The 16350-nt window shown below is 42.8% G+C and overlaps 1 protein-coding gene across 8 annotated transcripts in view; it reads right to left on the reverse strand.

Moving 5' to 3' along the window:
- The window catches only part of ERBB4 (erb-b2 receptor tyrosine kinase 4), a 1162978-nt gene that overhangs the window by 170877 nt on the left and 975751 nt on the right, over positions 1–16350 (reverse strand). For all 8 annotated transcript variants that reach the window (XM_090044919.1, XM_090044916.1, XM_090044918.1 and 5 more), the window contains one exon: positions 1999–2184. In XM_090044919.1, the coding sequence (XP_089901045.1) occupies positions 1999–2184 (186 nt within the window). The remainder of the gene's footprint in view (positions 1–1998; positions 2185–16350) is intronic.

Genomic DNA, 16350 nt, shown 5'->3' on the forward strand with positions numbered 1-16350 from the left:
CCTGTTCCAATGCTTGACCATTCACATAGTCAGAAAGTTCCCCCTAATCTCCAACCTAAACTTCCCCTGCTGCAGCTTGAGTCCATTGCTCCTACTCCTGTACCCTACACCCAAGAGAAAAACGCATCTCCATCCTCTCTATAATTGTTCTTTCAATGTTTTAGGCAGTTATCAAATGCCCCCTCAGTCTTCTCTTCTCCATTCTAAATAACCCTAGTTCTTTCAGCCTTTAAGCCTTGCCTCCCAAACCCCTATTTATTCTTGCTGCTCTACACTGAATTCTTTCCAGGTAAGGTTTCACAAGTGCTGAACAGAGCAGAAGAATGTTATGCAACATTTGGAAACAAAGGTGGGTTATTTTTATATGCATGGAACCATGGAAATGTTTGGTAATAAATAATAACAAGCATAATCAATCAAGAGAGTGAAAAACAGATGGAAAGGAGGTTTTTTCTGAGAGAGGAGAAAAATGTTTTCAGATGCAGGATGAGGAAGTGAACACACTTCTTAATATGCCCTACAAATACCCAGAGAGAAATGACAAATATTTTCCTGCTGGCTGCTTTCCTGCTGACACACCACAGCCTGAACTGGGTCCCTCTAATGCTAAAGAACAAGCACATCTACATGCATAAATGCACATTTATGTATTAATGTGCTTTTCCTAATGCACATTCAATTTAGTACCTTCAAGGTAAGGTACTAAATTAATGAACATTAGGCTTCCCGAATGCACAGGAGCACAAACACACTTTTTTTAGGTCTTGCTTAATGCTCGGTAGCCTATTGTACCGCACATTAGCATAATGGCACTTTTTTTTACATACTGCTTTAATGCTTAGTAAAATAGGCTACTGCGCATTAAAGCATAAATATAGACATGCTCAGCATAAGCTACTGGATTTGGACTACTAAGAGACAAGACTTTCTGGTACATGTTGTAGCAAACGCATAACTTCTGCAAACAAGCATGCACTCACAAATGAATTATATTTTCACACAACAATTAATAATATTAGTAACTTTTAAGTAGTTACTGTTAAATTGTCCTTGGTTCTCATTCACACTAGATCCCTGTATACCAGTCTGGTAGAACAGAACAGCCTTAAAATGTATGTAAGTTACAGTTCTTTAACAATTGTATAATACATCATTCCTTGTGATCTAATATCTAAATAATGTGCTGTAGGTGTGACACTGAATATCAGCATATTTGTTGCAACAAATAAATAAATAAATAAATAAAGCACTGCTGAATATGGGTTGTATTAAGGGCAGATTTATGGTCTATGTCTATGCTGTTTTTCCATGTCAAAAGAGCTAGAGTCCCTATCCGAACAATGATGGTTTAATTCAGGCAAATCTCAGTGGCATCTGTGAGGCTTACACTTGAGCAAAGACTACAGAATCAAGCCTTTGATACGAAGCACATCATAGCACTAAACTGTATTACACTGCTGCCACTGTGGTAGCCCCTAACCACAGCAGAACTGTGATGTTTCCCAAAGCAGGGGCAACCCCCACTAATAAATAAAGAATTTTTATCTTCGTAGATAAAGGCTGGTGCCCTGGTAGTATATATCAGGATCTGGCAGGCAATTTGGATTCAGATAGATCTAGACACCTCAGGTTGGTCAAGCAGCTTGTACAGGCAATAGGCTGAAGAAGCAGGTCACATGGAAGAGGTCACTTAATCATTCTGTACCCAGACTGAGATTTATTGGAGAGGGGGTCTTTCTGCTGCCTTTCTTCAGGGACACCATGGTAAAACTGCTTTATCCTGCTTTAGCCAAGAGAAATATTCTGGTTGCTACCTGGCCAGTACATATTATGTTCTTGCACAGAGTATTGGAGTTAATTAAAAAGGTTACCCAATAATCTTAAAAAGACTAAATATTCCAATCCTGTTTCTTGCATAGGAATTGGTACTGCTGCTTTACAAGAAGTTCTATGTTTCTTTGTTTAGTTGTGAAATTTTAAATAATGGTACCAACTTACCTTAGCTATTTGGACACACCAATTTAGCAGGAGCTGGGAGCCAATGTTATCCTTATGTTCATGAACATAGTCCAACAAACAGCCATGAGGCATCAGCTGAGTGACAAGCTGAATGGTAGGGCTCAAGCAGACCCCCAAGAGTCGTACCAGGTGTGGATGATCCATGCTTGCCATGATAAGAGCTTCCTGTAACAACAAAAACATCCCAAAGATATTGTGGCTTTCAGAGGTTCCATTTACTGAAGATTCACAGCTCCCTGTGCAATATCAGAAAGTATTTTGTAGCTCCCAGGTACTACACTGGTTTGTGTTATCTTCCTGTTTCTCATGAGATAACATAAGGCACTTGTTGGTAAGATCCAATCTGATGAAATTTATGTTGAACAATACTGAACAGTAGGCCAAGTCATCAACTATTGTCAATCACTCCAGCTCCATGGAAACCTTTGCATGGAAATTCTGTGCCTTTCTGCAAAAAAACCAGCTGTCTATTGCTTTGACAGACTATTAAAAATGTAAAGGTGACCATATTTATTACATGAGACCATTTTCTGCTTCAAAGATGCAGTCATTAACATCTATCTATAGGAATCATTCTCCCAAAAGTTGCACAGGCCACTTGGCCCTGACCAACAGTTACACTGTAGGTGTGTCTACACATTCATTAATGCACAGTAGTTATTGCACATTTAATTTAGTACTTGCTTAACGAACTACTAACTAAATGCACAGTAGCTTGCACTACTGTGCAGTAGTGCTGGCGCACTTTTTTGTGATTCTTGCTGTGCCGTAGCCTAATACTACTGTGCAACAGTATACTAGCACTTTTTTTGCCTGGCATGCTACTGTGCAGTGTTTTTAAGCTACTGCTCATTAAGCATTTCATGTAGATGTGCCCTGTAAGAACTAAATGTTACCTCTCTGTATTCTCACAAGATGTGGACCAGCCTGGCATCAATCTAGCAAAGTACTGAAGCCCACCCCCACAGTTAAACTTTGCTGGAGCAAGACCCTTGTGTTCAGCATTTGTAGCAATATGGTGTTAATGGGAATTTTCCCTCAAAGACCATTTTATGCTTTGTAAACAGCATTGAGAGTGGGATAATTAAGAGTAGGATTGTCAAACATGCCTAAATAATTAGGCTTACAAATTCCAAGGGTGTCAGCAGGGCTTATTCCCTTAAGTCACTTAAATGAATGTAGAAATCTGACTCATGAGTTCAGTTCCTGATTCTAGTACCTTCCCAGGTGACCTCAATCCAGTCACTTCATCTCTCCATTTGTCATGCTATTAAATAGTCCTTTTGTCCCACCTTTGTCAATCTGTTCAAGACTGCAAGCCCTTCAGGGCAGATCCTGCTTCCTATAATCTATTTGCACTGCACCTAGCACTAGTAAGCCCTGATCGCAATGAGCCTTCCAGGAACAACTGTAATAATATTGACAACAGAGTCTGCAAGGAGTTGAGCATGTAAACTCAGTCCTGCGGTTCCCAAGAGTCTCCCATTGGTTGCAAGACAGGCAGGCACCACAGAGCAACTGGAGTCCTCCTCCAAATCTGTAGTATAGGGAAAGCTGTCATTACCACGACCCTGCTCTCAGGAAAGGGGACAGAAAACATTTATCTCTGATTTACCCAGATCAGCATTTCAGTAGCAACCATTTCACTGAGGCAGAGGAACAATGAAAAGTGAGAGAAGAATGGGGCTTTGTGAAGCTATTTTAGTTTCCCCCCCCACAAAAACCTGTAAAGAAATATTTCTGACAAATTAAAGAATAACGACTATAATAATACCACGTGGGGGAAAAAAAACAATGATAAAAAGTTGGCATCAGAGGAACACAACAAAAAAAGAAAAGACTCAAAAGGAATTTTTTTTCCCTACATTAAAAAAAAAAAAATCCTGGCAAGGAGGCTGGGTTTGTATTAAAGAAAATTGCTCATCACAGTACAAAGTGTATTTGAAACCAAATTGCAGAGTATTTGCATAATAGTTCTCTTTTTTTGAAAAAGAAAAGATGAACAAGACACTAATTGTAGGTTTTATTTTTTTTCATAAAGAAAATAGCAGATGGCCTTGTTTTTTTTCTTCCTTTTTCTTTTGAAACGTATGTGAAGAAATTTGAAAAAAAAATAAAACGACTATTCAATAAGATGATTCAGAGGAGGAGATCTGAGGAAGATCCCAATACAACAGAGGCGAAGGGGGAGCTTGGTTTAAGTAGTTTGTTTCATGTTAAAATTAATATAGTTCTCTGTTACCCAACTCTCTATGGGGTCTCATAGATGCAATTTTAGCCTCTTTCTGCTGTCACTAGAAAATGTCATTGAAGGCCACCAAAATAAATACATGTTGACAGGTGTATTATCCATTTTCAAGAAACAAAATTACTCTGCCTCTCTTTTTCTTTTACCCCATAAATTCTCTTGGAGATGCATTAGAGAGTTTTTCTCCCCACTCTTATGGGCAAAGTAATAGTTATTTTACTAGGAACTTTAAAGTAGGTGTCTCCTTATTTATAATGAGGCTTAATTAGAACATGGGCAATATTTTTTCATTCACTAGATGAGGAGGGCCAGGACAAAAAGCTCTGAAGCATGTGTCCCATTAGTTTCTGGCCGTATGCCATTTGTCACTCTTATTTGAGTCCGACGGGAAGACATTTCTGTACAATAATAAAAGTAAGGAGCATCATTTGTCACATCCTGGTATTATTAAGAAGTTTATATTTCCTCACAAGTTTGGGACAGAGATTCTGGAAACAAACAAATTATTTTCAATAACATTTTTAAGGGCTATTCTACAATAAATCAAGTCTTGTAACATAGCAAAACCTTCAGTGTAGCTGTAACCCATGAGTCTACAATGAATATTTATTTAACACAAATCCTGCCTTCACAAACATTTCCTTGGTAGTAAAGGTATTTACATCACACTAGCATTTAGGGCCAGGTACAGATATTACACTTTTACTGGTATAAGTGATGGAAAACCAGTTCAAACCCATAAAAGCCCCCCAGAAATTCAGCACACAGACTAGTTTAAAAAATGGCAGAAACTGGTTTAAGATTTGCCCCACCCCATCCTCCTCCCATCAAAGGGCAAATGTGTATTCTGTTTGCTTCCAATCTAAACCATGCTGCTTACAGAAAACCACATAACTTAGATAGATTCTGCCTTGGGCTTTTTGAATGTCTGCACCTACCCTAGAAGATTCAACTGAGGCCACTGCCCTAGTGGGTTAGGCAACCAGCAAGCAGAAAGTAATAGTCAGATCCTGATTGGAAGAGTTACAGTCTAAGTAGGAGACAGACAAACAACAAGAGAAAGGGTTTTATGATGGGAAAGAGTACTCAAAACCACCTTAGTAGCTGCCCAAGTCTAATGTCAAAAGCTATGTAAATAAATAGAGCTAAATCCTATTTCACCCCCACTCATCTAAGTGGCACTTAGGTAGCCAGTGTAACTGTGTAATTGCAGTGTAACTGCGACTTCTGGCACTTTTGGACAGCTTGGAATTCAGCTTAGCTATGTTCACTCTGACCTTCCTTACCAGGCGCAGTCTGTAGGCTTCACTGTGGCTGCATTATGAGCAGGGGGGAAAACTGCCTGGATATGCAAGTAATGCTGCTCAGGTCCTGAAACTTTTAGTTGCAGAAAAAACACAACTACCAGGTACTTGATGCCACAGGAGGAAAAGTAAGGCAGCCCTTCTAGATTATAGCCCAATAGCCTAGTGGTTCTGGCCTTTTCCCATTGAGCAGAAGACCTAGGTTCTTGACAATCTTCACCCAGTGGGAATGTGAACTTGGTCGCTCTTACTTCCCAGCACAGTACTCTAACCACGAGGCCACAGGCTAACTAACACATGAAATCCTCTCCAGCTCTCTTGCTGAAACTGAGTGGCACGTGTGAGGTAAGAAAGTGGCAAAAAACTCAGAGGGTGGCTCAGTGGGATGGATGCTGCCCTAGAAAGGAGAAACCTCTGCGTTCTAGTCTAGGTTCCAGGCCCGTGCTACGGTGGAAGGGCCTGTCCCAGTACTCTTGTATTTTACCCAGTGAAACTTAAACACGCGGTGCAGTGGCTCAGTTTCAGGAAAAAACTGGAGTACAAAACATTACAATGGAGTATACAAGTTTGCACAGAAACAATAGTAAAGCTGGCAAAATGAGCTGGTATCTCCTCAATCCCAGGTCCAGTATTTTGAGAAAAAATGATGGAAAGAGCAGAATAGAACATTATACATAACGCATCTCCGTATGTTAGTATTTCAAGAACAGGAGTGTTGACACATTCTACAATATAATTTGAATATCTTGCAATTGACAAAAACAAGCAACCATTTTGGTGGCAATGAGTCTTACTCTTGAAACACTCTTGAGCTACCGTGTTTTAAAGCTAGCTCGCATGGATCTAGTGTTGCTAGGTAAAGAAAGGTTGGTAAACAGAGGCCTTAATTTACTATTGTGCAGATAGCTTCCAGGAATGTTGTTGTCATCAGCCTCATCCCAGGAAGAAGGGTGAATAACTACAATCAAGCCTTCTGCCTTTAATTTAGTAGTCCGATGCCCATACATGGTATTTTCTATAAAGAAATGATTTGCCATATAGCTCATTCCTTTCATCTACTATTTTAAAATTAACTTATTACCAGCAGACATATTAAACACAAATATGTGATTTGTATACACAGCTTTATATTAACAATCCATGTCAATGTTATTTTAATGTGTTACACTGATTCTACTGTCAAGGACATTTAATGAGATACCCATGTTCCCAATGAGCATGGTTCTGTTGATGCCACAAAGCCTTTACAAAGCAACAAAATAAACTATGATAAAGTTAATGATGGCTCAGAAAAGCTGGAACTACCAACTCTGCAGCCCCAGGAACTGGCACAAGAAGCAAGGGAGAGTTCCCATTTTATATAGAAAATCATAGGGGTTAGGGTCACAAGCCAATAGCCAAAGGGAGGGAACAGGTAAAAGGTAAAGAAACATCAGTACTGTAGTAACAAAAACTCAGCATCTTAATTTCTCCCCACACCTTCAGAGGTGTCACCGAATCTAGTCCCTAGATTGCTCAAACAGCCTCCCCAAGTCTGAGTCCAGTTCCTTCAGTCCACGGTCCTGGCTGACCAAGCCAGAAGCATCTCTACCCTCCTGCACACTTCTCTGTGTAGGGCTGACCAGTCAGCACAGCTCTCCAGACTGCCCCCTCATTCCTCCTGCTGTTACACACATTACATTTACATTACATTTGTACAGGAATACAATGCTTCCTTAGGGCCTTGTTACACCTTATGCTGTGAGCTGCACAAATGCTGATCGGCTTAGTGCTAGCTTGGAGCAGTCACACCTTTAGTTTAGAAGCCTTTCCAGACAGCACCTACCTGCACAGCTGTGGCTTGCCACTAGAGGCCTGGTGAGCAGGAAAGCCCCTTCCAGCCCTACTTCTCTATAGTTTCATAGTTTCTAGAGTTGGAAGAAACCAGAGTCTGCATGCAGCTTGCTCCTGTGTCCACATGGGCAGCAGTAGAGCCCCAAGCCCGTAGTCTGGATCTAACCACAGCCACCCTGCCCTAGCAGCAGGCTGACCCTCCCCCTGCCACCAAAGCAGCCACCACCAGCTCTCCCCAGTGTGTGTGGATTCAGTGCATGGAGCAGGGTACTTCTGGAGCTGCAGGGGTGGAGCTCGACATCTGCTGAAACCTAACCAGGTCTGGGGCTCTCTGGGACTGGCCGCATTCTCCTCTGCTCCGTAGGACTTGGGGGGGAAGGAAAGGGCATGGGGTCCAGCAATGGCTGCTTGCTCAGACAGGCTCAGCGCTAGTGGGGAAATGTGTCCCACACTGCTCTTCCTGGACTGGGGGCCCGGAGGCTGGGAGAAATGGAAAAGCTGCAGCTTCAGTCCTTGAGTCGCTCCACTAAGAGAGCCCACAGAATAAGAGAGTGGGGGAGGATTACTGTATCCAGGGTTACTGGAGGACTTCAGCTTGAGTGGCACATCTGTGGGAAGTAGCCACACGATAATGGAACAGAAGCCAAGTTGTCAGGATCAGAGATAATACGGTCCTGGAGTGGCATAACTTTGAGCTATATAACAAGTGCTTTAAACCACTTTACAGTGTTAATGTGAAGACCGTCCAGGGGTTAAAAGCTCCAGAAGCTGCCCAAAATTAGCATGTAATAAGGCCCTTAGACTTGCATTTCCCACCTCATTTTTATAAATCACTCCTGGAAAAACAAAGGCACTTCAAATGCTGACTTTCCACTGTGCTCTCCATTTTGTTGGAAGCCAAAACATGTCCCATACAACAGGTGAGGTACCTTTTTTCACATTAATTTTAGAATTTGTATTTAAATAAATAAATAAAGACTTATGCCTGGAATAGCCATCTGATCTGCCCTGGGGTAGATCCAATTACAGACTGTTGTTTTCAACATGTTATGTTTGCAAAACCTCCTGGTGGTTACATCCCAAAAGGCCTTACTAAATATTTACCCATCATCTGACTTAGTCATATGCAGACTACAAAAAAAAAGCTAGATAGCATTTCATTAAGATGGCTATACCTATACTTACAAAATCAAGCATGCGCATATACATACGCTTATGTAGTGGAGATGGTTATGTTGTTTATAGCTAAGTTTCCCCTAACACTTCTCAAGTTGTCTTAAGCATCTAGATTTGCCAAACTAATCATTTGGGCTGAAATTTCCATGTCAACTGTCTGCCTCTGGAGAAAAATTGTTGAAACTTTCAGTGGACCCTACTGAGCCATTTCTGAGAATGAAATTAGGGGAAAGTAGATTGTTTTTTCTTCTGTTAAAATATTCTTGCGAGCATTTTCTTAGGAAACTAATTTGTTCATCCTTTAGATGAAAGACTTCAAATCTAACCAGTGGATTACCCTGGTGTCAGGGATGTGTTTTCCAAAGTTCCCATGGGTACTATCCAAAACTTGGCTCACTTGTTAGCCTCCAAAAAGGAGGTCACAGCTTACACATGCTCTGTAAAGGCTTGTTATACTTGGCTATTACATTCTCTAACAATTCAGGATGTGGATGCATGACACATTTAATCTGGAGTTTTCTTCATTTACTTTAGAGAGACAGCCAAGTGGACTCATGACACACAGAACTGCAGCAGAGGAAATGTGTTTTTCTCAGATGTAAAGTTACTTCTGAGGAAATCAAAAGAAAATATACTCCAGAGAAAGTTACTCTAAGGTAAATGTCACGTGTCTACTATCCTTGTCAATTTCTACTTGAGGATACAGTTTTTGTGAGTAATATTTTTGATTTTTGCCAGAGGTACTGTATGTCTGCTCTTTACTACAGAGTAAATTTAGGGCAGAGTAAAATCAGAGATAAATTACTCTGGAATAAATACCTCATTGGTATGCAATGGGCATAGGCAGATCCAGGATTTTGTAAATGAGGCATGAGAGCAGCAACTGGAGTTGCAAGGGTAGCTGAAACCTCCCTCCCAGCTTCGCCCCTAAACAAGGCATTGCGGCAGGAGCAGCTGGGGACTTTTTATAAACTCCTGAATCAAGTGACACCCCCAATCACTCCCTCCCTCCCTATACTCAGCGGCATGTCCCCTCCCCACTCATCCCCCTCTCCTCCATCTGCCACTGCCACTGTCTCCAGCTGACCCAGTGAGAGACTGCCAAAGCTGTTCCTACACTGCTCCAGCTAGGCTGCGAGGGGAGCAAGGCTTAGCCAGGGACAATGGCAATGACAGTGGTGGTGGGTAGGTTCCTCTTCCCTGTGCCTGCTCCTGGGCTGGTGGGGAATCCCCCAGGGTGGGGTCAGGCAAGGAGAAAGAATCGGTCCTCTGTTGCTACCACTGCTGCTGACACCAGCTGAACTCACACATTCTGGCTGGAGCAGAGCAGAAGCAGCTCTGCAGTCACCCGCACTCCTGGGTCAGGCAGGGGCAGCAGCAGTGGTGGGCAAGGGGGTGGGGAAGGTGATGATGAACAAGGAGGAGAAGGGGTGGAGGTAGAAACTTATCTAGTCAGAGACTTGAAAAAAATTCCTCAATCATTGGTCCAGTGGCATGGTTCAAAAAGGGATGTGTGACTGTGCCACTGAACCTGCTCTGGATCCACCCCTGCACTGGGCATGCTTCACTTGGAGTTGTAAGGGAGAGAAGAACAGGAGACAATAGACAGGGACAGACTGGGGTAACAGGAATACAAGGTGTGGCAAAAATGCGAAGCATTCAGAAAAATCATATCCGGTCTTTGAATGTCTCAAGATGGACATTCAAAATTAGTTGACACCTGCCAACTTTGGCTGTAATTTCCAAATTTGAAAAGAGTAAAACCACCCAACTCAAAAGGCATTATTTTATATCAATTTGTTAATGTTTGTGAATCCCCAAACTAGAATGAGACCATTACAGAAATACAAGGGAGAAATAAGTGTTTTTTTATTCTCGTAAAGGATTTTAAGTAAAGGTGACTTGGGCCATACTTTGAATGAAGATGTAAACAAATATCCCATAGGGACCATTCACTAAATGAGGTGGGGTCCTGTAAAAAAATTAGGCTGTATACATAAAAGGTATTAATTTAAGATCCACTCATTTTGGTATTTCCTGCCTTTTGAGTGCTTGCCATTGCAAACCTCACCTTCTTGCCGTGTTGGGTTCTTTGGAGGTTACACCTCACACGTGTCTACCAACCTATTTCTCATTCAACTCTTTTAATAACAACTACAAATCCCCAAGAAGAATGAATAAACCACACTCTTAAAATTTGCTCATGAGACAGGCAAAACTAACAGCAACTCTGAGAGGTAGAGAGATTATCATAAGGAATACCTACAGGCAACCACTTGAAGATGTTTCCATTAACCAGAGCCCAACAGCAGAAAACCTGGAAGTAGCACAATGTACAAAACCTCTCATAACTTTCAGAAGCATTGAACTATATGACCACATATTGTGAGTCTTCTTCAAAAATCAGCAGTTCTGTTATTTCACATTTCTATCACATCTTCTATCACGACAGCTTGCAGCATCTTACAAACAATCAAGCCTCATAACAAGCTGTCACCAGATGCAGTGTCTCTTGAAGATGTGGACTTGGCTCCGCTTAGGTTCATGCTGACAATTCCTCTCTCCCTGTTTATGTACAGCTTCCTGAACATGGCTTCTTAATACTAAATGAGTTTACGGGATTTCTCAACTGAGACTAGGTACAGACATTACTGTACACATAAACTGGTACAAGTGCTCAGAAACCACTCTAAGCCTGTAACAGAACAGAAGTGTAGTGCACATAGACCAGTTTAAAAAACAGTGGAACTCAGTGTAAGGTAGACCTGGCTAGATGTGGTATTAGATTTAATTACTTTAGGTTAGACCAGTCTATCAAACTTCTGCACTAGATCCTCTCCCAGCTTAATTTAGGTCATAGTCTCCCAGCATCCTAGGCTGCTTTGCAGGCCCCTACTAACTCCCACCCCCCACAGAGTGGGTGGGCTAGCCCTGGCCCATGTTTGTGTCCTCTGGCCACACACTGGGCTGGCCCAGCCCCTGGGCTGTCACAGAGCTTAGGCACCAAAGCCTCTGCTCCCCAGCCCTGCATCCTGCCTGTACCTGCCAGCTGGGCTGGGCACTGGGAGAGGGAATGGAGGCCCCCCACCCTGGACCCCACCAAGTCATCACAGTTGAGTGGCGGCTGCACAGTGGGGGCTTCCCCCCTTCCTCACTGCCTGGCCCAGCACGGATTCTCTTCCCAGTCCCGCCCCCCACCAGCTGTCAGAAGTGGTGGGGGGTGGGGAAGAGGCGAAAGTGGAGGCCCCTGCCACATGGACCTGGCCCCACCCCCAAACCCAGCCAGAGCTGGGGGGCACAATGCAGGAGTCTCCATTTTCTCTCTTCCTCCCCCCATCACTGACAGATGGCAGGGGGTGGGGCTGAGGAGAGAAGCCATGCTGGCCAGCTAGGCGAAGCACCCAGGAAGAAGGGAAGCCCTCACTGTGTCCCCCTCCCTCCGCCACCAGCTGTTCTGTCTGGATTTGGGAGAAGGAGGCAGGTCCATGCAGTGGGGGCTTTTACTTTCCCCTCCTTGCCACTGGCAGCCAGCCACTGGATGGGGGGAGGCAGCTGGGAGAGATTCTGTGCTGGCTCCCCCTTCCTTGCAGCCAACAGCAGAGGGTTGGGAGCATGCCCCTGACAGGCAGTCGGGGGTGACTCACAGCTCACCTGCCTTCGGCTGCCCTTGGGAAGTGTGTGAGAGTGCCCCCAGCCTGATGGCTAGGGCCAGTGCAGGCACCTGCATACTCCTCCCCCAAAGCACAAACATGTGTGCACTTCACTCCTGGTCCAATTCACTCAGCTTAGAGAAATCCATGCAGGTTTGATCAAAGCCCGCTTGGGCTTTTTCTATGTCTGTATCTAGCCTTTATGAAATCATGAGAAATATTCCAGCTGTATTAAACTCTACCAACTTTTCTCACTACCTTGTCAAAAACAGTACAACGATCCAGAGTCAATATTTCAGCACAAAAAAGACAGACATTTTCATTGTGTACATATGAAGCTATGATTTTGACTGGAGCCTGAGTAGTTACCGTATCCGAATAGCAATTGTAGGCACAACAGCACCCACCAGAAATGTGAGTCAGTGTTTCTGCTTGGTGTATACCATAGCCATTGGTTGTATTACATAAGAGTAAAACTATTTATGAGCGCCATCAAAAATATCTTAAATCAGACCTTCACCTTAAACTGCCGCCCCCAAGTACAGTGGTTTTTGTATGCAACACTAGATCTCTGAGCCCAACTTTCAAAAGACTAACTCGAGTCAAACTTTTAACCCACATATGAATCATGATAAACACGTCTGCCAGATTAGTTCCCATCTACAACCCAACTAGAATTTAAACAGTGAGGTGAACAATGGGGATTTGAACTATTACAGATTTCTGAAGCTCAGGATAACATCTCCCAGTCAAAGTGTGTGTGCAATCCAGGCTAATATGGTGTTCACCTTAATGGCTAAGTCTTATAATGAAGTTTACAAGTCTACTACTGCCTTTCAACAGCTACACGTCATCCTTTAGTTCAGGCTACAAATGTTCATATTTTTAGATCCAAACATCCTGGGTTTAGGCACCAAAAATCAATCTGACCAGGGATCCATGACATACTTAGACAGGACTCAAATTGAAGGAGAAACATTATCTCAATGGGGTGAGATTAAAAGACCCCTGAATGGTCTGAAACTCAGTTATCTGAGGAATCATTTCCCAAATCTACAAAGATATAGAACAATACATATAAGAAATAACAGTCTGGCCACACATTCAAGTAATGGCATGATAGGAACCAGCCATAAAATTACTACACATATTCTGGGTTATTCCTATTTTATCACACCATTACTTGTATCAATGTGTGGCCATGTAACTCTTTAAGGCATAATTAACTGGTTAATCATGTCTTAAGTATAATGTGTGCCAGAGGCTAAGATAAAATTAAAACAGGTGGCAGCATAAAAGCCAGCACAAAATTTGACTCTATATAGATGGGGGGGTTGAAAGCTGAAACAGGTTATTTTTTGTCCACTTTAGGCTAAATATCAAAGTGATCCCTCAAGAATATGTCTGGCAGACAGAGCAGAGTGGCCCACAAACTGTGGATTAGTTCCAGAAACATTCACTTCTGTGATTATCTGTGTGCTGTGTGGATTTTACTTTCTAACCTTTTATGCCAAGGCACACAAGCTCAGAACCTCCCACAAATAGCAAAACTGTAAACAAAGATTTATGGCCAAAGTCACTCCAGAGAAGAGCTAGCAAGAGTAGATTTCAAACTACTAATACCCCTATAGACAAAGTATAGGTGTTTTAATGTCCAAATAAAAAAATTACATACTGTTAGACGCATTAAGTGATGCTAAATAATAGCACAAAACACTTATGAGTATGACCCTAATGGCAAAACACAGAAACAATCAACTGTTTTAATAATGTTGAACAAACATAAGAAGGTTTAAGTTCAATTTCAAACCTCCCAATGATGCAGCAGGGTGAAATATGATCTGCAGTTATGCTGCAGCCAGATCTATGCAAGTTTCTGGGTTTCATAGATTTCATAGATGTTAGGGTCGGAAGGGACCTATTAGATCATTGAGTCTGGCCCTCTGCCCTGGGCAGGAAAGAGTGTTTGTCCAATCTCCTTTTAAATATCTCTGAGGAAGGGGACAACACCACCTCCCTTGGAAGCATATTCCATATTTTGACAACCCTCACTGTAAAGAATATTTTCCTGATGCCCAATCTGAATTTGTTCTCCTTCAGTCTGTGGCCATTGTTTCTAGTTACCCTGATGGGTGCCCTGGTAAACATTGTATCCCCTATTTCCTGCTGTCCCCCTGATGAGTTTGTAGATGGCTAGAAGATCACAACTTAGCCTTCTCTTGCAGAGGCTGAAGAAATTCAGGTCCCTCTATCGGTCCTCGTAGGGTTTTTCCTGCAGGCCTTTAAACAGCTGGGTGGCAGTCCTCTGAACCCTTTCCAGATTATCTACATCCATCTTGAAGTGTGGTGCCCAAAATTAGACACAGTACTCCAGCTGCAGCCTGACCAATGCCACATAGAGGGGAACTATCACCTCCCTAGACCTGTTTGTGATGCACCTACTTATCCAAGAAAGTGCGGTTAGCTTTACTTATTACTTCATCACACTGGTGACTCATGTTCATTTCGAAGTCAGCTGTGACTCAGAGATCCCTTTCCACAGTTGTGCTACTTAGAGTAGATCTCCCAGGCTATAGGTGTGTTGATGATTCTTCCTCTCCATGAGCAACACATGACACTTATCCTTGTTAAACTGCATCCTATTCTGTTCCACCCACTTCCCTAGCCTGTCCAAATCTGCCTACCCAGGATTTGCTTCCTGCCCTCTAGTTTGTTACCTCCCCCCACAGTTTTGTGTAATCTGCAAACTTGGACAGGGTGCTTACTACTCTGTCATCCAGGTCACTAATGAAGATATTGAACAATACCAATCCCAGGACAGAGCTTTGGGGGACTCTGCTGCCCACATTTCTCCCGGTAGAAACCGACTCATCCACCACCACTCTTTGGGTGCGTCCCAGAAGCCAATTTTCCACCCACCGGACTGTGTAATAATCTACATTGCAACTGTTTCATTTATTTATAAGAACTGGGTGTGACACTATGTCAAAGGCCTTTTAAAATCTAAGTAAATAACATCTACCTCTATTCCTTCATCCAAGCATTTTGTGACCTGGTTGTAAAAACAAACCAGGTTAATCAGGTAGACTCTGCCTGCTATGAACCTATGCTGGTTGCCCCTTAGCATTATTTTACCTGCTGGTCCCCCACAAATGTGATGCTTAACAATTTTCTCAAAGGTTTTGCCAAGGATAGAGGTGAGGCTAACCGGGCTATAGTTACCTGGTTCCTCCTTCCTCCTCTTCTTGAAAAGAGGGACCATGTTGGCCCTTTTTCAGTCCTCTGGGACCTGTCCTGAGCACCACAAGTGCTCAAAGAGATGTGCTAGTGGTTCCGCTATGACTCCAGCTAATTCCCTAAGTACCCTAGGATGAAGATCATCAGGGCCTGTTGACTTAAATACATCCAACCCCTCCAAGTGCCCCTTTACTAGGTCAGCGTTAACAGTTGGTTGGTATGTATCTCAAGCTTACCTAAAGTCCCATTGGGATGCATGCTTGTATCCATGTCTAGGAACACAGATGCAAAGAAATCAGTTAGAAGCTCCGCTTTGGCCATCCTATCTGTTACCAGTTGCCCTAGCCCATCTTGAAGGGTCCCTATGTTACCCTGCACTTTCTTTTTGCTTCCTATGTACTTAAAGAATGACTTTTTGTTATCCTTAACTTTTGCTGCCAGCCTAAGCTCCATTTCCACTTTAGCCCTTTGGGTTTCACTTTTTAGAAATTTTTTTTCAGAATTTCTGGGGTTATCTTTACGGTAAAGTCAAAAATAGTCTGCAGAGCTATAAAACAATTTCAGTCTTTATAGCAAATGGTTTACTTTCAGCTTATGAAATATGTAGGGTAATCATAGGTCCTGTTTTTGCTGGAAAAGTCCAACTTTAAACAGCTGCCCCGGGCATCCTGTTTGTCTGATCAAATGAAGGTTTTTATTCTGCCTGGGACAGGTGTTTAAAATGGGACTGTCCCATACAGATACAGACACACACACACACACCCTACTCTCCAGTGTTCAGCAACCCCTACTCTCTCCCCCAATGTGCTCAGCTGTGATTACAGTTTGGAGACTCCTGAGGAGGGGCAGCAAGAGAGAGAGAGAGAGAGAGAGAGAGAGAGAG

This window comes from Crocodylus siamensis, chromosome 4 (assembly GCF_052110815.1).
Source record: "Crocodylus siamensis isolate JL-2025a chromosome 4, ASM5211081v1, whole genome shotgun sequence".
Lineage (NCBI taxonomy): Eukaryota > Metazoa > Chordata > Crocodylia > Crocodylidae > Crocodylus > Crocodylus siamensis.